General features: G+C 43.6%; 1 protein-coding gene across 5 annotated transcripts in view; it reads left to right on the forward strand.

Annotated features, from left to right (window-relative positions):
- LOC309692139 (pleckstrin homology domain-containing family A member 5-like) overlaps positions 1–21,118 on the forward strand; it is a 147,576-nt gene that overhangs the window by 111,586 nt on the left and 14,872 nt on the right. For 3 of the 5 annotated variants that reach the window (XM_082510360.1, XM_082510359.1, XM_082510361.1), the window contains 10 exons: positions 742–795; positions 7,311–7,391; positions 13,253–13,315; positions 13,401–13,481; positions 13,560–13,712; positions 15,109–15,210; positions 15,301–15,409; positions 16,289–16,332; positions 18,162–18,291; positions 20,018–20,139. In XM_082510360.1, coding sequence (XP_082366486.1) covers positions 742–795; positions 7,311–7,391; positions 13,253–13,315; positions 13,401–13,481; positions 13,560–13,712; positions 15,109–15,210; positions 15,301–15,409; positions 16,289–16,332; positions 18,162–18,291; positions 20,018–20,139 — 939 coding nt within the window. The remainder of the gene's footprint in view (positions 1–741; positions 796–7,310; positions 7,392–13,252; positions 13,316–13,400; positions 13,482–13,559; positions 13,713–15,108; positions 15,211–15,300; positions 15,410–16,288; positions 16,333–18,161; positions 18,292–20,017; positions 20,140–21,118) is intronic. The other 2 variants (XM_082510362.1, XM_082510363.1) reach the window with 1 other exon arrangement.

The following is a 21,118-nucleotide window of genomic DNA, read 5'->3' on the forward strand; positions in this document are numbered from 1 at the left end:
GGTTTAAGGAAGAACACATGAAACATTAAACACATCAGGAATGAGCGAAACAAACACGAGAAAGCCACAAACATTTGGAGAGCGGACCCAGGAACGTGACAAAAATAGATATCAGATTATAATATTAATTTAATGACTTATGTGGACAGTTTGCTGAGCGAGTTTGTGTTTGTTCGGTTTAAATCGAGCTCTGCTTCGTTTTCCCTGCTGCAGTTGGTTTGTGCAAGTGTGAACACAGAAATGGCGCTGGGCTGTGGATCAGAACAACCATACCAAGATGCTTTGGAAGACGCTCTCCGTACGGTCCCAGATGAACTCCAGACTGGTGCATTTATGGTGCGAATGTGAACGAAACACCAAGTGATCCAAATTACACGTTTGAGCGAAAAACGTCCGTAGCCAAATATGCTTCGTATTCTCAGTGCAGGAAAGAACTATAGATCACGGCAAATGAACGTAAATGCTTTGTGTTCTCCAACAGTCCAGAACGCAGCACCTTCTTCCTGTGTTTACTTTTGCTGCTGCCGCCCCAGACACATAGGAAGCCATAATGATATTTAGGGACGATTGTACATAAACTGAGGTTAAGATTCAAATTCTTTGCTGTCATTCTCTCTCTCTTCTGTTTTTGTGAACTCTTCCTCTGTAACTTTGTCTTTTCCTTTCCTGCTTTTGCCTCTGTACTAATGTGTCTACCAAACTTTTCCTATTTCTTCTCTCCTTCCTTCTTGGCTACTGAAGACTGATGTTCTCTTCCATCATCTCCAGAGGAACCTTATATACCTGGAAAGTCAGGTGAGCACTCTGCTCCTCTTGTCTTAAATCAAATAAAACATTTTGTGAGTCATGGGAAGATCCAGTTTTCACTTACTGGAAGAGAACATTTGCTTGTTTCCAGAAAATCTTCTGTAAATGTACACACATTTACAATGATCTATTTTATCCTTTATTTCTTTGCGTGTTTATTCAGAATCTTTCATTCTGAAGCTGAAATTGCATTACAAACTTCCTGCAGCATTTGTAGCACTTTTGCCCAATGCTTTGTTCAGTGGGCTAATTTGTAGATAGCTGTTGGGTTCAGTGACGTTAAGTATGTATGAAGTTTGAAGCTCAACTTGCAAAGACTTGAAACTGGTTGCGAATCATATATGAGTATGAAGTCTATATTATAATGCAGCTACTTGTTTGAATCCGCAGTTTGTGAAGCTATAAACACTATAAACACTACACTATAGGGCTGCCACGATTAGTCGACTATCAAAATCGTCGACGACTGATTTAATAGTCGACGCGTCGTTTGAAGCTTTGTAAGATCCCAAAAGACGCAGGAATAAGTAGCAGGATTTAAGAGTGTAATAACGGACTGAAACAGAAGATGGCAGCACTGCATGTACAAGGATGCCAGCTGCCGTTAAACCCCGAAGAAGAAGAAGCTGTGTCCCAGAATTCATAGCGCAGCCCTTGCCACTACCCGATCCGTACCGGAAACCCGATTGGTACCCCGCATGCGCAAATCTTACGTCACTTCCTCTCTTTGCCAACATTGCGACATTCAATATATTTGAATGACACGGTTAGCGCCCAGTTAGCTCCTAGCATTTCTCAACAGCTCTGCCTCCTTTTTGACTGGATAATGGATAATCCGTATCCGCAACAAATTTTTGCTTTTCTCCTCAACAGAGAGCGTCCCCCGATTAAACAACAGCACCGTCAAATAAGAAGAATGGTGCCTAATGACAGAGTTAATAATACTGAATTTGTAATATGTCACGCGAAGATTCATCAGCCAGATGAAGTGTTTACTGGCAATTGACAGTGATAGCGGACATCATCATCACTTTTCCAACAATCCTCTCCTCACAGACAAGCATAAACACACTCGACTATCACTAAATCAAATTTAACACACGTTTGTAATGACGCTAATTCAGTTTATAATAGGGTTTATTCGCTCGGTCAGCAGGTGGCGGTATCCTCGTACACTGGGGAGTAAACTGCCATTAAACGAACAGAAGAAGAAGAAAACCCCTGCACATGCGCGGTACGGATCGGGTAGACCCGATTTGTACGGTCCGACTTTGCACATGCGCAGTAAGGATCGGGAGCCCTGATCTGTCACTATCTTTTTACTTTTTTGTTTTTGTCTACATTATATTAAATGTTTCATTATCGGAAACATTTTAAGAGATACTTGTTATTCTTAACATCTTGACAGATACTCTGACCCGTAACTATCGTAAAACGGTTCGACCGGAAGTAGACACCTTTCGCGCATGCGGGGTACGGATCAGGTAGTGACAGTTCTGCTCAGTTGTCAACAATGGCGGCAGCTAGTTAGTTTTAATATTGCTCTTATTAATCTTTTTGGGTCACAAAATAAACGTTTAACATATTTTCAGGCGAGAATGTAGCTGTGTAAACCTCAAATATCGGCTCAGTTTATCAGGACACCGCATATTTTCAAAAGCGCTCCGACGTTTTCGGAGACGTCTGTTACCCACTAGCTCGATAGCGAACCGGGGGCAAGGTCACTAGAGCCGTGAGAACACCGGACTCCCGGCACATCGTTTTCAAACCCACCGCCGTCTTTCGCTGCTCAGGTTAAACATGATATATGAGTCACTTAGATAACTTAAAATGTTATTGTTTGACTTTTTTAGTATTTTATTTGTTGCTGAGTAAATCGGTTTGGCTGAGATTAAAGTTATAGTTTTTACACAGCTGAATAAACATCAAGCAGACAACTGATTATCAGAAGTGTGAGATGCTCAAGAATTTACTCCGGTGTCCTGTTATAGTTTAGATAGCAAGGAGTTTATTAAACTTCACCGAAACAATCTGCAAATTTCATTAAAATGTAATAAACTATCATCTTGTCTTTATTTTTAGTTAGCACAGACCTTAAACACTTCAAGCTGTAAGCTAATGATAGTTATATAAGAGCAGATGCTGCTGGTGCAATAAGCTGTACGTCCAATGGATGATGATCTGATTAGTGACTAATCGCAAAAATAATCGGTGACTAGTCGACTATCAAAATAATCGTTTGTGGCAGCCCTACTCAGTGTTGGGAAGGTTACTTTTAAAATGTATTCCGTTACAGAATACAGATTACATGCCCCAAAATGTATTCTGTAACGTATTCCGTTACGTTACTCAATGACAGTAACGTATTCTGAATACTTTGGATTACTTAATATATTATCATGCTTTTTACAACAACGTGAATGTACTATTGCTGTGTGATTTATTACTATTACTGAAGGTCCGCGACTCCAAACCGTAGTAAAGGGACCTCTGACTAATACGGCGGGGTCCCTGTCGGCTCGTAGCCGAAAAATAGCTTTACTTTGTTGTGTGGGTCAACTTTTCTTGCGAGAGACAGAGAGAGGCGTTGAAAGGCTGCTCCAACGGAACTTATTGTTTTCGGAGGAAAACACGAACACGGTGTACAGTCGAGTCTTAATAGCTTACTTACAACTGGGCTCGTCAGGCTCTCTTCTTGGCTGCAGTGGTTATTATTATATTTACATGCTTCCAGCTCCCCTTTTTCCTCGATGACAACTCGTACCTTTCCACTCCCCTTTTTCTCCCTCCTCGCGCTCACAGACACATAACGTGTATGGCAGTCCATTCTCCCTGCAGCACGGACTACACTGCCCATGATGCTACATTCTTTAGAGCTATGCTTGTAGCATTCTGCCTGTTAGCTTAGCACAACAACAACAACAACAACGAAAAGGCGCTCTCTCACCCAGGAAACACACAGTCGCAGAGAGAGAGAGCGTCGCCCTGTAACCATGGCAACCGTAACGCTGCCGCCTGGAACAACAGAACGTAGCTGTCAAACAAACCCAAACAGTCCTGACCCGCGACAAAATGAAACAGGAAAGTAACGCAGTGTAATCCATTTATTTCAACAAAGTAACTGTATTCTGAATACCACCTGTTTAAACGGTAACTGTAACGGAATACAGTTACTCATATTTTGTATTCTAAATACGTAACGGCGGTACATGTATTCCGTTACTCCCCAACCATGGCCCTACTACACTATAAACACTACACTATAAACACTACACTACTGTTAACGTATTCCTTGTAAGAAGCACGTTGTTACTGTGATGCAGTTAAGTTGGATTCTCTTTAATTACTTTGATTCCAGATTTCAGTTGGATCTTTAAAAAAAAGTCTGAACCTGTAGTGATATTTATCACCAGGTTGTTTTCATGACCTGCACACACTGGGCTATTTAAGATTGCCAGGACGTTGACATCTCTGAGCACATTCTTCTTCTTCAGCATGCTCATCCTTCTGGGAAAACATAATCTGTTGGCAGTTTGCACATGTCATACCAGGATCAGGCATCGAAATGTGCTGTTTATTTTCAGCCTGTTAGGTAGGACTAGCCTTCCCTCTATTATTGAACAGGACTGCTCAGTACTGAAAAGGTCGTCCTTCTGTGAAAACATAGTCTTTGTGGAAGGGAGTTATTTTCAGTTTTCTTAGTTATTCTCTGCCTTTATCTTTGCCTCACACCACATTTTATACAAGCATAAAGAAAAAAGAAAAGAAAGAGAAGGAAACCACATCAGAGTCTGAATTGTCTACATGACTATTTAACATGAAACTACATGAAATTCTACCTTTAGATAGAAATGTAAAGGGTATAACATCTAATACAGAAGTGAATGGACCCTAGAAAGCTTTATGGGCAGGTGCTTTGCATCGTGGCCTCTAAAAACTCTGATACACTGTGTATAACAGCGGTCCCCAACCCCCGGGCCATGGACCGGTACCGGTCCGTGAGTCGTTTGGTGCCAGGCCGCGAGAGTTGAGGCTTGGTGTGAAACTTATGGTTTTCAGGGTTTCTAGCGGTTTTTATCGTTAACTCTGTTTCCCTGGGTCTTTTCACGTGTGTTATGAATAAATCTTCTTTTTTTGGTACCGGTACTAGTTTTATTTTGCTGTATTTATACGCAACACCTTAAAGGCCGGTCCGTGAAAATATGTGGTCATTAAGTGATGACCTGATGAATCCTGCCTCCCGGCCCTCTGTGTTTATTAAGGTTGCTGTGTTTTTAACATGTTTTAATACTTTGTATCTTGTTCCATTTAATTTGAACAAGCCCCTAAAATCAGTCAGTGTTCACTGTCGGCCTCTCTGTTTTTATTGCCACTGATCATTTCATTAAAGATGAAAGAATTTACAGTTTTTAACTCTCAGTGATGCCGCAGTGTTTGTTTGACTTTGGGAGCTGCATCGTAGTCTGGGCCCAGGCACAGCTGATGACGTCAGACTTACAGACTGGATTGTCGAACATAAACCAGTCCGTGGTGCAAAAAAAATGTTGGGGACTGCTGGTGTATAACATGTCTTTACTTTCATGCTGCTGAAATTCGAAGCAAACTGATGTTCATTGTCTTTGCAAGTTGATATTCATTGTACGGAAATTTTAAAACCCTACACGATATTGCCAAAAGTATTGACACACCAATCGTGGCTCAAGAGTTGGCAGTTTGTCTTTTGATTGGAAGGCTGCCGGTTCGAGTCTCGGCTCCAACAGTCTCAGTCGTTGTGTCCTTGGGCGAGACACTTCACCTGTTGCCTACTGGTGGTGGTCAGAGGGCCCGGTGGCGCCAGTGTCCGGCAGCCTCGCCTCTATCAGTGCGCCCCAGGGTGGCTGTGCTACAATGTAGCTGCCATCACCAGTGTGTGAATGGGTGGATGACTGTAGTGTAAAGCGCTTTTAGTCCTTAGGGACTAGTAAAGCGCTATTTACCATTTACCCCTCCAAATCATCAAAGTGACTTTCGTGGTCAAAGGTGTGAAGATTAAGCTCACAGGCATGCAGACTATTTGAGAATGGGTTGGTCTAAGGAGCTCAGTGAATTCCATCATGGTACCATATCGTGCCACCAGTGCACCCAGTACAGTTGTGAAATTTCCTTGCTGCTAAATAGTTCTCAGTCAACTGTTAGGGCTATTGGAACAAAGTGAAAAGGATTAGAAATCGCAGAAACTCAGTCACAAAGTAGAGGCTACATAAAATCAAAGAGTAGGGTCAGCGGGTGCAGAAATGACCAGTGTTCTGCAGAATCAGTCACTACAGACCTCCGACCTTCAGATTAGCTGAGGAACAGTGTCTAAAACCTTCATGGAATTGGTTTCCATAGCCGAGTATCTGCATCCAAGCCTTATATCACCGAGTGCAATGTAAAGCATCAGTTGAGTGCTGAATCACACTTTTCCTGGCAGTCCGATGGAGGAGAGCGATATTTGCCTGACTGCATTTACCAGTCGTAAAGTTTGTAAGATGGGGTATATAAGTATATAAGTTGGGATTTTTTTCTTTTTCTTTTTTTTTTTGAGGAGTTCAGCTCCTTTTTCCATTGAAAGCAACTCTTAATGCTTCACCACACCAAAACATTTTGGACAGTTTCATGCTCCCAGCTTTGTGGGATCAGTTTGAGAATTCCAGTTCCACTATAACTGCACAGCAGTGCACAAAGTATGGTCCATAGAGACATTAGGGAGCGAGCTTGTTATGGAAGAGATTAACTGAAGAGTCCTGATCTCAACCTGATAGAACTCTATTGAGATGAAAAAGAGCAGAGACTGCGAGCCGGGCCAAGTCCAACATCAGTGTCTGTCCTCACAAATGCACATCTCAAAGAATGGCCAAAAAATTCCCATAAACACGTTCCTAAACCTCGTGGAAAACCTTCCCAGGAGAACAGAAGCTGGTATAGCTGCAAAGGGAGGGCTGGCATCATATTTAACCCTATGGATTCAGAATAGGAAGTCACTCAAGTTTATATGCCTGTGAGTGCAAGCAAGCAGATACTTTTGGCAACATAGTGTATGTGCATTAAATCTGTGATTAGGTCAATCCTATGGGAGAACTGCAGTACCTCACCTGGGACAAATATCATTTGGTCCTTGGTCATACCTAGAAACCACTGACTCAATGAAGACTTGTTGTTTTTTAATTACATCCAAAAATCCAAAAGCACCTCCTTGGAGAAATATCATAAATATTGCTCTTTGGTTGTATACATGACCTGACATTTCTTTGCAGGTTATTATAGATTTGAGGTGAGAGTTAGGATTGATCAGAAAGGCTTTAGAATAAGATTGGTCAGAGGTGGAGTGACAGAACACTAAACTGTCACAGGTGTGTTTATCCTACTTTTTGTCTTCCAGTTTTGTTTACAAAGCAGTTATTAAACAGTATTTCATCCTCCAGCAACAGTTATAGCTGTGTTATTACATCACTGTATCTTCTTTCTCCACGGCGCTCCGCTAGACGAAGGAGAATGAGCCTCTAATCTTCATGATTCACACTATGATTGAGAACTCTGCACCAAGGCCACAACTCTACCAGCAAGTAAGGTCTTAGGCAGGTTCTGGCTTGAGTCACTGTGCAGGCATCTCTGTTAGGGACGTGTCACACAGTCAACCTTCAGTTTATCTTTACATGCTGGAGCACCAAAGTTGCACGATTTCGTTCAGCAAGTCATTTATTTATTCATTTTTAAAGTGAAAAATCCCCTCTCAACATGAAATATCAAACATTTAGAGGAATATGCATTTATGAAACTATTGCTGCTGATAAATCTTGGTCGTTTGGTTTTCTTATCCAAAGTTTACGTCCAAGTTATTTCTTGCAGAACTCTATATTTTTGAATGAGGGGGAGCAGACTCAAGCCAGATGTTTCCAGTAGTTGTCTATCCACATCATCCCCTCCACTGTTAACCTAGTTATCATGTTTTGGATGCAGTCAGTTCATCTGTCAGTTGTTCCACAGTGATCCTTCCTATGTTTCACCTATTGCAATGTTTGAAGTGTATGTGACGTTCTTTTTGTTTCCTGCACATCTCATTTCACTGCTTTCCTTTCTTTATGCACCTGGAACTGAGCATGATTTGTGGCTGCAATGAGTGTCAGAGCGATGGCGTCTCCCGTCACACAACAGTGTTTATTGTTGAGGTTTACTTGGGGAATGCTTGACTGGTTTAATGTGTTTGTATTACAGGTTTGTTTTTTTGAAAACTAAAAACTGACATGACATTTCAGGAAACCGTGTCAGATTTCTTTACAAGAATACCAAAGAATCTGTACATGGGTAGAAGCAGAAGGACACAGTTGGTCAATCTCAGGACAGTCGATGTTTTAGGTTGAGTTATAAGCTGGAACTGCTCTATATTGCCAAAAGTCTTCACTAACCCATCCAAACCGCTGAATTCATGTATAATCGTTTTACACAGGCTCATAAGGTCAACCACCAAGGCATGCAGAGTGGTTGCTTTCAGGAGCTCAGTGAAGTCCACTTTAGTACTGTGATAGGATGGGGCCTGGATGATTGAGTGTGCATCGAGACATAGTGCACAGAGGCTGCCAGCTTTCTGCTAAGTCAACCTCCACAGACCTCCAAACTTCAGCTTAGCTAGAGAGCAGAGCGCAGAGAACTTCCTGTGGGTTCCTGTGACCAAGCAGCTGCATTCAAGCACACTGCCGCTGTACTCTAGAGCAGTGGAGATGTGCTCTCTGGAGTGATGAATCATGCTTCTCCATTTGGCAAGCCAATGAACGAGTCTGGGTTTGGTTGTTGTCAGAAGAACTGTACTTGTCTGACTGCATTGTGCCAAGTTTGGTGGAGGGGGGATTATGGCGTGGGGTTATCTCTGTGGACTTGGTTCCACTCTTTAGTCACTCATTAGTAAAAGTAGAATCTCTCGTGATCTGGGAATCACGCTTTTACTCTGCACACAGTTAATGGTACCTTCAAATTTTCCTTGTCACGAGACCACAACATGCTTGATTTGGCACATGCCCTTTTTGATGCACCCCCAAAGGAACTAGTAGCCATTTGCTTGCTACGTGAATTTATAAACCACTGCACTGTGGATCTGCAGTGACAGCAGCAGAGATCATTAGAGCAGGGATGTTTTCAACACACTTGAGCTTTCCCTGAGACCACAGATTGGTAATTTTACATTTCTGTTTATGCACAAACTAAACAAACAGGTAGAAAATGTTAGTCAGTGAGCTTTACAGGTGATGTTAGGTTTTTGTTGTTTTTTAAACTTCTAAGAGACTTCTTAACTTTAAGAGAATTTTTGATTTTCAGTGTGAAGCAGGAGACAGACTCGTGGGCTGTTTCCTGTTGTTACCTAACACACGTCTAAGACATTTATTTGTTAGGCATTTTTTTCTGATCCATTACATAAAGTATCCAGTTAAAATGTGAAGCTGGATCAAATGATCATCAGCCTTTCAGTTACTGTCGCAGTGTGGCTCACACTCCTTCCTTGAAGTCCGCAGCAGTGGAGGACACATTTAGGTAAATGGTACATGGACTGGTTCTACTGGAGCACTAAAATCTACACTACATGGTGATTATGGTGAATCTTAAATCACACAGTAAGTTAGTGAATGAACGCTGTGTTGTGTTGAATAAGATTTGATAGTAAATCTCATGGGGATGTGTTTAGTGAGGACATGTTACAAGCAGTCCATAGACGTCTGCCACAGGAGTCTTTCTCTGAAGGACAGAAAACAAGTCTGTGGCTCTGGTGCGTGTGCTTTAACGCCCAGAGGGTACATTCATCTTTTGTATGCTTTGTAGTAGGGCTGCCACGATTAGTCGACTAGTAATAATAATAATAATAATAATGGATTGGATTTATATAGCGCTTTTCAAGGCACCCAAAGCGCTTTACAATACCACTATTCATTCACTCTCACGTTCACACACTGGTGGAGGCAGCTACAGTTGTAGCCACAGCTGACTGTGGCAGACTGACAGAGGCGAGGCTGCCATATCGCGCCATCGGCCCCTCTGGCTAACACCAGTAGGCAAGTAGGGTAAAGTGTCTTGCCCAGGGACACAACGACCAGGACAGAGAGCCCAGGGATCGAACCGGCGACCTTCCGGTTACAGATGCGATTCCCAACCCCCTGAGCCACAGTCACGATTAGTCGACTATCAAAATCGTCGACGACTGATTTAATAGTCGACGCGTCGTTTGAAGCTTTGTAAGATCCCAAAAGACGCAGGAATCAGTAGCAGGATTTAAGAGTGTAATAACGGACTGAAACAGAAGATGGCAGCACTGCATGTCCAAGGATGCCAGCTGCCGTTAAACCCCGAAGAAGAAGAAGCTGTGTCTGTATCCCAATTCAGGGTCTGCAGCCTTAAAGTACGCAGCCTCAACGATCCTCAAGGGCCGCGTACTCAAAGACCGCTAAGGCCGGAAGTGCGAGGCTTGTGAAATGGGACGGTCTAGCCTCCGTTGCGCTGCCCAGGTTGCCTAGCAACCATGATACTAACAGCTGGAAACGTGTCATACAGCTTTGTTTGACAGAGATGAAGGAGAAAATCTTTTGTTCATTTGTTTGTTTCTACATGAGCTTTGATCATTCTCTGTGAGATTAAGCTCAGCTATTGACCGAAGTATATTTTAAAGTAAAGGCTTTAAAACCAAGTTAGCACAAACGTCACTAATGTCACATGACTTTGCCGACATGTGGCCAACAGGAATGTTTTAATGTTCTTCGTTATTAAACATTTGCACATAAATAAGTGACATCATATTCAGTACTTAAAGTTTACTCTTCGGGCGCCCCTCATCCGCCGTTTTTTTCCGGCAAAATTATCCACACCCACCGCCGCGCTATGCATTCTGGGATATGTTGGGCCACGAAGTCTACACCGCCACGTCCTTAAAGTTCAGGGAAATGAAGGACGCATTTGAGGGCCGCATTTCGAGCAGCCTTCGAATTGGGACAGCCTTCGTCACGTCGCGGTGACGTAATCGGCCTTAAAATGCGGCCTTTAAGGCTGCAGACCCTGAATTGGGATACAGCCTGTGTCCCAGAATTCATAGCGCGGCCCAGCTCAGTTTCCAACAATGGCGGCAGCTAGTTAGTTTTAATATTACTCTTATTATTCTTTCTGGGTCACAAAATAAACGTTTAACATATTTTCAGGCGAGAATGTAGCTGTGTAAACCTCAAATATCTGCTCAGTTTATCAAGACACCGCATATTTTCAAAAGCGCTCCGACGTTTTCGGAGGCGTCTGTTACCCACTAGCTCGATAGCGAGCCGGGGGCAAGGTCACTAGAGCCGTGAGAACACCGGACTCCCGGAAAATCGTTTTCAAACCCACCGCCGTCTTTCACTACTCAGGTTAAACATGATATATAAGTCACTTAGATAACTTAAAAATGTTATTGTTTGGCTTTTTTAGTATTTTATTTGTTGCTGAGTAAATCAGTTTGGCTGAGATTAAAGTTATAGTTTTTACACAGCTGAATAAACGTCAAGCAGACAGCTGATTATCAGAAGTGTGAGATGCTCCAGAATATACTCCGGTGTCCTGTTATATTTTAGATAGCAAGGAGTTTATTAAACTTCACCGAAACAATCTGCAAATTTCATTAAAATTTAATAAACTATCATCTTGTCTTTATTTTTAGTTAGCACAGACCTTAAACACTTCAAGCTGTAAGCTAATGATAGTTATATAAGAGCAGATGCTGCTGGTGCAATAAGCTGTAGTTTTACGTCCAATGGATGATGATCTGATTAGTCGACTAATCGCAAAAATAATGTGTGACTAGTCGACTATCAAAGTAATCGTTTGTGGCGGCCCTACTTTGTATAGTGAACACCGGTCATTTTCTGGGACAGTTGTTTGGGACTGATTCCAACAAAAAGTTGCCTTAAAAAAAGGTTGACTTGTTTCTTGGTAGAGCACAACCTCATTGCTGCAAATCAGACTAAAGTGTAGGAGGCAATATGTAAGAGTTTGTTTATCAGCATGTTATAGTTTGCTGAAGCTACGCTGGCGATGCGTGTTTGTACTTTCTAATGTGATCCACAGCAGCCGTGGTAACATCTGGGTAAGCAGCTTCAAGCAGGATTAGTAAATATCAACAATATCCCATCATCACTGCATCATTTCATGCTCTTGTAATAAACAACAAGTGTAATATGAACAATTTTTGCCCACTGTATTCAGGAAAGACAAATCCTGACACAATAATTTATATCATGTGGGATTAAATTAAACACACAGTCAAAAGTTTGGACATGCTTTCTCATTTCATGTTTTTTTATTTTATTTTCATGAATATTTATATTGCAGATTCTCACTGAAGGCATCAAACTACGGATGAACGCATGTGGAATTATGTAGGAAACAAAGATGTGTGAAATAACATGTTGTATATCTTAGATTCTTCCTGATATCCACCCTTTGATTCCTGCTTCGCTCACTCTTGGCGTCTCCGTGAGCTTCATGAGGTCGTCTCCTGAAATGGTTTCCAACAGTGTTGAAGGAGTTCCCAGAGATGCTGAGGACTTGTTGGTCCGTTGCCTTCACTCTGCGCTCCATCCCAAACCATCTCCACTGGGTTTAGGTCAGGTGACTGTGTACGCCATCCATTCACCTTTTCTGCAGTTGGAACCAAAGATCTCAGATTTAGACTTATCTCTAATCTGAGCTGCTGTTAACTTGTGATTTCTGAGGCTGGTGACTCGGATGAATGAGGGACTCTTGGTCTTCCTTTCCTGGGGCGTCCTCATGTGAGACGGTTTCATCGTAGTCTTGATGTTTTTGCGACTGCACTTGGACACATTCAAAGTTTTAGCAATTTTCCAACTGACTGATCTTCAGTTCTTAAAGTAATGATGGCCTGTTGTTTCTCTTTTCTTAGCTGACTGGTTCTTGCCATAATATGAATTCTAACAGTCTGTGTAGCAACCTGACTTCTGCACAACACACCTGATGGTCCCAACCCCATTAAGAAGGCAACAAATTCCACAAACGAACCCTGACAGGCTCACCTGCCGGGTGAAGCCGTTTCCGGTGACAACATCATGAAGCTCGCTGAGAGAAGGCCGAGGGTTTGCCGCGCTGTCAACAAAGCAAAGAGCAGCTACTTACAGAAATCAAAAATATAAAACATAGTTTTTCCTTTGCTACATGAGTCCATATATCTTACTTCATATATCTGATGTCAGTTTGTATCTATAATGTAGAAAGTAGCAAAAATAACGACAACAAATGAGAAGGCGAGTCCAAACTTTTGACTGTTAGTGTATAACAAGTCGAGAAGTAATCCCTGAATGCATTCTGTGACATTTCTTAATATTTTTTGAAAAACTGACCTGGAGCTCTCCGTTGTACCAGATGTGTTGCCCCTTAGTGTCCATCTCTGACTGTTTCTCTTCTTCAGACGAGTTCAGATGACTACAAAGACGGCGCCTTCGTCCAGCGCCCAGAGGAGGCTGACATAGATGTAAGACGGCCGCAGCTCTCAGTGAAATGATTGACACGTTTCAAAGACACGTTTACTGATGGGCATGTTTGTGTGGCTGTGTTAGACCAAGCTGAGCAGACTGTGTGAGCAGGACAAAGCAGTGAGGATGCAGGAGGAGAAACTGCAGCAGCTACACAGAGAGAAGGTACAGCTGTGCACTCTGTGCATGTGTGTTGCTCTCTTTGCGGATATGCAGTAATAATTTTTGTGTGTTGTGTGGCAGCACACTCTGGAGACAGCGCTGCTGTCTGCCAGTCAGGAGCTGAGTGAACAGAGTGACTCCAATGCAGCAGCCACACAGAGCCTGGTCCAACAGAGAGATGTGCTGCAAAATGGGCTGCTCAGCACCTGCAGGGAGCTGTCCCGAGTCAGCACTGTGAGCATGCATGCTCTCACACATCACCACCCGACACGTAGGGACATTTATGCTTGGAAAAGCAGCCACAGTTTTATGGAATAGGACTTGCTACTGAATATTTATTGCGTGTCTCACAGTGGAACATCACCTAGACTCCTTATGGAGAGTAAAAATCAGCTTTTACTGGCGTTACTGTGATACATGCTGGTAAGGTTATTGATTAGCTTTTACTCTTCATTTAATTTCCTTGATAAACACCAGAATATACAAACCCAAATATACATTTCTTTACAACAATAATACTTCTGCACTGCTGTTACAGACGCGTTTCCTGATGATTACAGAGTAAGAAAATGTTTTGTTCTTTGACCAGTCACAGTACTGGGAAAGCCTCCTTTCAACTCCAAGAACACCAGCATGTAGCGCAGCCGAAGCCTTTGTTTCCATAGCGGTGTGGCTTCCACTGTGTTTATGTTTGTGACAGCTTTGATGTGAACAACAGTGAAGGAAACAGAATCAGGTGACAGTTATATATCTGCATTTTAAATCTTTTATTTTGTGTTTTTTTTAATGGTGCATGTTCTAAATATAACAAATAAGCTCCTAAATATGGGCTCAAAATGTGGTCATAAATATTTTGTACTTGTAAAAAAGATTTGTATGTGTAAAAAAGATTTCTAACCACTGATATACCACAACTTTTTCCTTTCAACAGCTACTGAAAGTTAAGGGACCTAGCTGCTATCGGATATTTATATAGAGATCCTCCAGCTTCAAACTGTATCACCCTTCAAGGACCTGCAGTTCAAAAAAGCGCCCCTCCGACAGCCAAACCCATCTGTTCTCTGATTGGATTGTTACATTTGTGATTGACATGACATTGACCAATCAGATGAAAGGAAGAAAAATAGGGTCAAAATTCGTACTTGTAACTTGCAGGGTTTTTTTTGGCTAAGTCCACACACAAATTCTTTTTACACATGCAAATCTTTTTTACAAGTACAAAATATTTATGACCACATTTTGAGCCCATACCTAAAGGCTGGATCTACTCTAGCTACACTGTGAGTGGTCACACACTGGATCGGGGCTCTAAGAGATCCATCCTCTAAACCATACCCTGCATATCCTATGCAGCCAGTCTAATGATAGTAGATGGGAATCCACATGATTGTGCAGGAAGTCTTTTCAGGAACAAGCACAAGTTCAGTCTTTGCTCGGCTGCAGATTTCGGGGTCTCTGGTCCTTGTGTCTGTTGGTTTAGGACTGATGTACCGGGGGAACTCACAGAAATGCCACGCAAACCTGACAGACGAGAAAGAGGGCAAAGGTTCCCGAACCTAAAAGAGGAGACACGGGAAAGAAAACCCGCACAGATAAACACAAACCGACTGCTGTTGGTGTCCTGTTTCAGGAGCTAGAGTGCTCCTGGAGGGAGTACGACCTACTGGAAGCAGATGTTACTCTGGCCAAATCAAACCTACTGGAACAGCTGGAGGCCCTGGGCAGCCCACAGGTAGCACGCACACACACACACACACTCTTACTTTACACGGTGGTTAACTTTGAACAGAATATTTGGATGTGTGTCTCTGTGTGTCTTCAGACAGAGCCTCCAAGTCAGCGGCACATTCAGATCCAGAAAGAGCTGTGGAGGATCCAGGATGTGATGGAGGCGCTGTCCAAGAGCAAACCCCAGCGGAGCACAAATAGCAGTGAGGCCCTCCCTCAGCACCTCCACCATCACATTCTTACGTTCTTGCTTGCATGCGTGTGTCTGATGTCTTGGATACAATTTCAAGGTTCTAAACAGTTCTTGTAAACACGCCACGGTCAGTCTCTTTGAACAAAACCAAATCTTGATCCTGCCGGAGGTTTAAAGAAAAAGCAGCTGCTTCACCACTTTTTGCTTCTGTGTGTCAAAATGTACATTTGATTTGTTTTTGCAGCTTTGCTCGTTGCAGCGTTTCAGTCGTCAGGTCACGGCCTTCGCTTGGTTGTCACTCTTATCTTTTAGAAAGAGCCGTTATAGTCACCGTCGGTTACGTTTGGTGCCCTGTTGTAGTTTCTAGTTTTATGTTTCCATGACAACGTGTCATTACACGGCTCTGCCAACAATACACTGACACACTGTGAGACCCGGTGATGCTGACAGCCTAGCTGCTGTTTTTAATATACACGTAAACATGTTAATATTGTCTTTGCCGTCATTGTTCTCGTGTTGGCATGAAGTGAAATATCTCCGTGCATCCGTGTCCATTTCACGCTTTGTGTGTGTGAAATGGACACGGTGGCCCTGTGTGTGCGTTTTCTGCATAGGGTCCTTGTTATAGACTATTTTTTGTGATTCTGTGATATCGCGTCTTTAGCCTTCTGGTTAAATCTACCCTGTTAATATTCTGCTTTGGCTTGTCAGTAAATCTATGTTGTGTTTTCTGTGCGTTACAAAGTGTTGGATACCTGAAAGATGAATCATCTTGTGAGGAAGATGTAGAACTCCATTTTGCAGTGGCACCTGATGCATTCACGTATCTTCAGTGATCGCAAACTTCTTCACTTCTGTCTCTTTTCTCCAATTTCTGTCTGTTTAATAGGTTTTCTTGGTTCAAAGCCACTCAGCATCCAGCAGAAGAATGAGGTACGGCAGTGTGCACATTACACCCCTGTCACATGATTCTGTTTTAGTTACGTTTGTTTTGACTTCAGAGATTTCTGGCGTCTTTCTAGCCCAACCAAGATGGCTTTGTTTGAGCTCCAGCTGAAGGGTTAGCATGAAGCACGTGGTCAAATTGTTCAGCAGGAGTGTGTGTGATGGCTTTGCTGTCTGTTGTTTCACAGCTGAATAGAGATTGTGTAGCTCAAAGGTTTCGTACTGGACAGGTCGATGTTTGAGTTCAGTGTAGAAATCCGCTCGCTCAGCTGTTTTTGTGGCGTTTCAGGTTTGTCCGTTTCCACAGATACTTTCCATGATGCTGGTGAGATTAGCTTCTTCAGTTACAGCGGTGCCTCGCTATAACACGGTGCACCTTTTGCAGCATTGCTGTTTCGTGGATTTTTTTGTGCACAATTTTGCATGCTTTTTTTTTTTTACAGCACATTGTGTTCTGTGTCCTGATTGGCTGTAGACAAGTGTCAATCAATCTTGTGCCGTGTCCCCTGTACAGTACAGAATGTGTTCAGCTTGTCCAATTTACATAAATCTTCGATCAGTAGCAGCGTGACTCCGAAGTGCTGCACTGTATGTTTGTAAGTTTTCTCTGACGAACACGACAATGTCGACGAAACGTCGTCACCTGCAGGTGTGTTTGGTTTCATTCTGTAATACTGGACTTTCTACGAAGGTTTGAACTTTGAGAGTTTAAACAACAGAGAAAAGTGTGAAAATGTTCCTGCCTGTGCGAGAAAAGTTTATAAACTGTGTAGGGACGGGTTTTACAGCCTTAACACATCTATAATAATTGTAAAAACAAAGTTGGCTACTTCACGGATTTCACTTATCGCGGGTTATTTTTAGAACGCAACTCCCACGATGAACGAGGGACCGCGGTCCTGTAGAGTATGCGCTCGATGGCGAGTAGCAGACAGAGTGAACAGGTGTAAAACTAAAAATAAAGTCCTGTCCCGTCTCACGGAACCAGATATTTCACTCTTACCGTAGCTCTTTACATGTCGTTAGGATGCGTGTTTACCGCTAACACTGATATGTTCCATTAATAACATACTTATAGTGTAGTTTGTGTTGTTGTCGTTGTGAATGCACCCATAACAGCAAGTCTCAGAAGAACACATTTGGAGTCAGAGTGATGTTTGAGTATTTCCAGCACAAGCCGAGGTGTCTCCATCCCAGTTTGCAGAAACTGGTCCAGTCAGGCTGAGTGTTCTTGGTGACGAGCAGCATTTGTACAGCATGACAGGAGCGCTGTCCTTTCTTTGAGCCCCGTTGTGTTAACTGTCTACAGGCAGTCACTCAGCCACTCAGTCCTCCCAAGGAGGGCAACAGCGTACCCCCCCGCCCGCCTCTCCCCCAGTACTACGACTCATCAGACCGCCCCCCTCAAGTGCCCCCCCACCACTCGCACCGTGGTGGCCCCATGCCCTCCCACAATTATCGTCCTGAAGACTGCAAAACCGGCACCAGGAATGGAGCACACAGTGTAAGAATCGCTGAACGCGTTCATGCCCCACCCTCTCCCGACCACATCAGCCCCCAACATCCTCAGTTTGCTGTGACTGGCACACTTCAGTACACCGAGCCAATGCACCCGAGCTCCTCATTTCACAGGATTCAGTGTTCTCAGCCATCTCTCGCCTTTTATTTCCAGACCCCATCCTAAAGAATAAATTCATGTGCATCTGTTCCTCAACAAGTTCAAATACATCTAATTCATATCAGTGTTATGTGTGCCTGACTGAACTTGTGTATGAATGTATTCTTATCCTGAGATTTCCTTCCTATTGCACTCAAAGCAAGCTCCAGATTACCGGCTATATAAGAGCGAGCCAGAGCTGACCACGGTGAACGAGGAAGTGGACGAGGCCAACGGTGAAGAGAAGGACAAGGCTGAGACTGAAAGTAAAGACGGCGCATCATCCAAAGGTACATTTATTAATCAGTGTGTGACTCTCAGTGGTAGCCTCATTCTCGCTGCACTGTTTTTACTGTGCTTTAAAGAAGCTGGCGTTTCGTGATGGGGTGTGGCTTGGCTGCAGAGGGGGTGGAGCAGTGGGTTCGGGGCACTGATGTCCGGATTGGGCTGAGCGGGTCCCTCTGGCGGGCTGACCCCTGCAGCCGAGCCACAAGCCACACTTATTATAAAAGTTGCCCGCTGGATTTAACTAAGCAAATAGGTTCGAGCCTCCTGTTGGACAGTTACTGCATGGGCGATTATCAGCTGGCAACAAGTTATTCAACCCCAACTGGTGCAATGAGTTGCTTCACATTTCATAAACAACCATGTCGAAAGATGCATATCGTGGTTGTGGAAAAGATGTTAGTGTGTTTGAGAAGGGTCAAATCATTGGTATGCATCAAGCAGAGAAAACATCCAAGGAGACTGCAGAAACTACGCAAATTGGGTTAAGAACTGTCCGACGCATTATTAAAAAGTGGAAGGATAGTGGGGATCCATGGTCTTCGAGGAAGAAGTGTGGTGATTGTGATCGGCAATCAATTAAACGTTTGGTGAAATCAAATCGAAGAAAAACAACAGTAGAACTCAGGGCTATGTTTAATAGTGAATGTAAGAGCATTTCCACCAGCACAATGGGAAGCTCAAGGAATTGGGATTGAACAGCTGTGTAGCCATAATAAAACCAGTAATCAGAGAGGCAAACCGGGAAAAAGGCTTCAGTTTGCTAGCAAGCATAAAGACTGGACTCTGGAGCAATGGAAGAAGGTCATGTGGTCTGATGAGTCCAGACTTACCCTGTTCTAGAGGGATGGGCGCATCGGGGTAAGAGGAGAGGCAGATGGAGTGATGCCCCCGTCATGCCTGGTGCCTACAAGCCTGTGGTCTGGGGTTGCTGCAGTTGGTCAGGTCTAGGTTCAGCAACAGCATGTGCTCCAAGAAGGAGGTCCGCTGACTCCCTGAATGACCAGGTTATCCCATCAATGGGTTTCTTCTTCTCTGATGGCACGGGCATATTTCCAAGGTGACAATGCCAGGATTCATCTGGCTCAAACTGTGAAAGCGTGGCTCTGGGAGCATGAGACATCCTTTTCACACACATTGACTGGCCACCAGAGTCCAGACCTTAACCCCATTAAGACTCTTTGGGATGCTGGAGAAGGCTTTGCACAGCGGTCAGACTCCACCATCATCAGTGCAAGTTCTTGGTGACAAATTAATGCAACACTGGATGGAAATAAATGTTGTGACATTGCAGAAGCTTGTGGAGACAATGCCACAGCAGATGCATGCCGTAATCAAAGCTAAAGGCAGTCCAACTACGTACTAGAGTTTTTTTGGTGGCGATGGTTTTTTGGTCGGGGAATGTATCTGTTAAAGGGTATTAATAGTAAAGACAGATCTGGGCTATCTTATATTATTCAATCAATTCGTCAAGTTTTAGAAGATGTCATTCATGGTCACTGAATGTAGAAAGTGTTTACTGGCCACAGGTGAGGCTTTGTCCTTTGACCTTTTCAGGCCTTCATCAGCCCTACTGGAAAGAATATTTCTCTCACATCTGTGTTGGTAACGTTGGGACCTCATACTAACTTGGTTCAGTTAAAACACATAGCCTATATATTGTTTTTAGTCCTTTTAGTTGTTTTTCATTAATGTGTGAGTGAGAGCATTTTCCGGCTGTTTCTCCAACAGTGTCCCCGTACCGAGTGGGTGTCATCCCCCCCAGGACCAAATCCCCAATGAGCCCTGCCGAGTCCTCCACTATTGCTTCCTACGTTACCCTGAGGAAGACCAAGAAACCTGAATCCAGATCTGTAAGTTTCACCTTTATAGTGTGGTAAATCTGTTGCACTACGAGGGCAAGTCATGTCTGACGCATTTATTCGGAGTACATAAAAGGAAATGAAGCACTCTCTCACTGACCGCTCGTAAATATAGATCAGAAGCAGAATCATCTTCATTTGGTGACTCTATATATATATATATATATATATATATATATATAACACCCAGCACGCCCCTGCGGGCGGTTTATCCTTCAGGCTCGGGTCCTCTACCAGAGGCCTGGGAGCTTGAGGGTCCTGCAGTATCTTAGCTGTTCCCAGGACTGCGCTCTTCTGGACAGAGATCTCCGATGTTGTTCCCGGGATCTGCTCCAGCTTCTCGTGTTCCTTCTTCCTGATATTGCTGTCATTGGGAACCGCTACATCGATCACTACGGCCGTCTTCTTCTGTTTGTCTACCACCACTATGTCCGGTTGGTTAGCCACCACCATTTTGTCCGTCTGTATCTGGAAGTCCCACAGGATCTTAGCTCGGTCGTTCTCCACCACCCTTGGGGGCATCTCCCATTTTGACCTCGGGACTTCCAGGTTATACTCGGCACAGATGTTCCTGTACACTATGCCGGCCACTTGGTTATGGCGTTCCATGTATGCCTTGCCTGCTAGCATCTTGCACCCTGCTGTTATGTGCTGGATTGTCTCTGGGGCATCTTTACACAGCCTGGGGTCTTGCCTGGTGTGATAGACCCCAGCCTCTATGGATCTTGTGCTCAGAGCTTGTTCTTGTGCTGCCATGATTAGTGCCTCTGTGCTGTCTTTCAGTCCAGCTTTGTCCAGCCACTGGTAGGATTTCTGGATATCAGCCACCTCCCCTATCTGCCGGTGGTACATACCGTGCAGGGGCCTGTCCTTCCATGATGGTTCCTCGTCTCCCTCCTCTTTCTTGGGTTTCTGCTGCCTGAGGTATTCACTGAGCACTCGGTCAGTTGGGGCCATCTTCCCAATGTAT

Source organism: Aulonocara stuartgranti (genome assembly GCF_965226115.1).
Source record: "Aulonocara stuartgranti genome assembly, chromosome: 17".
NCBI lineage: Eukaryota > Metazoa > Chordata > Actinopteri > Cichliformes > Cichlidae > Aulonocara > Aulonocara stuartgranti.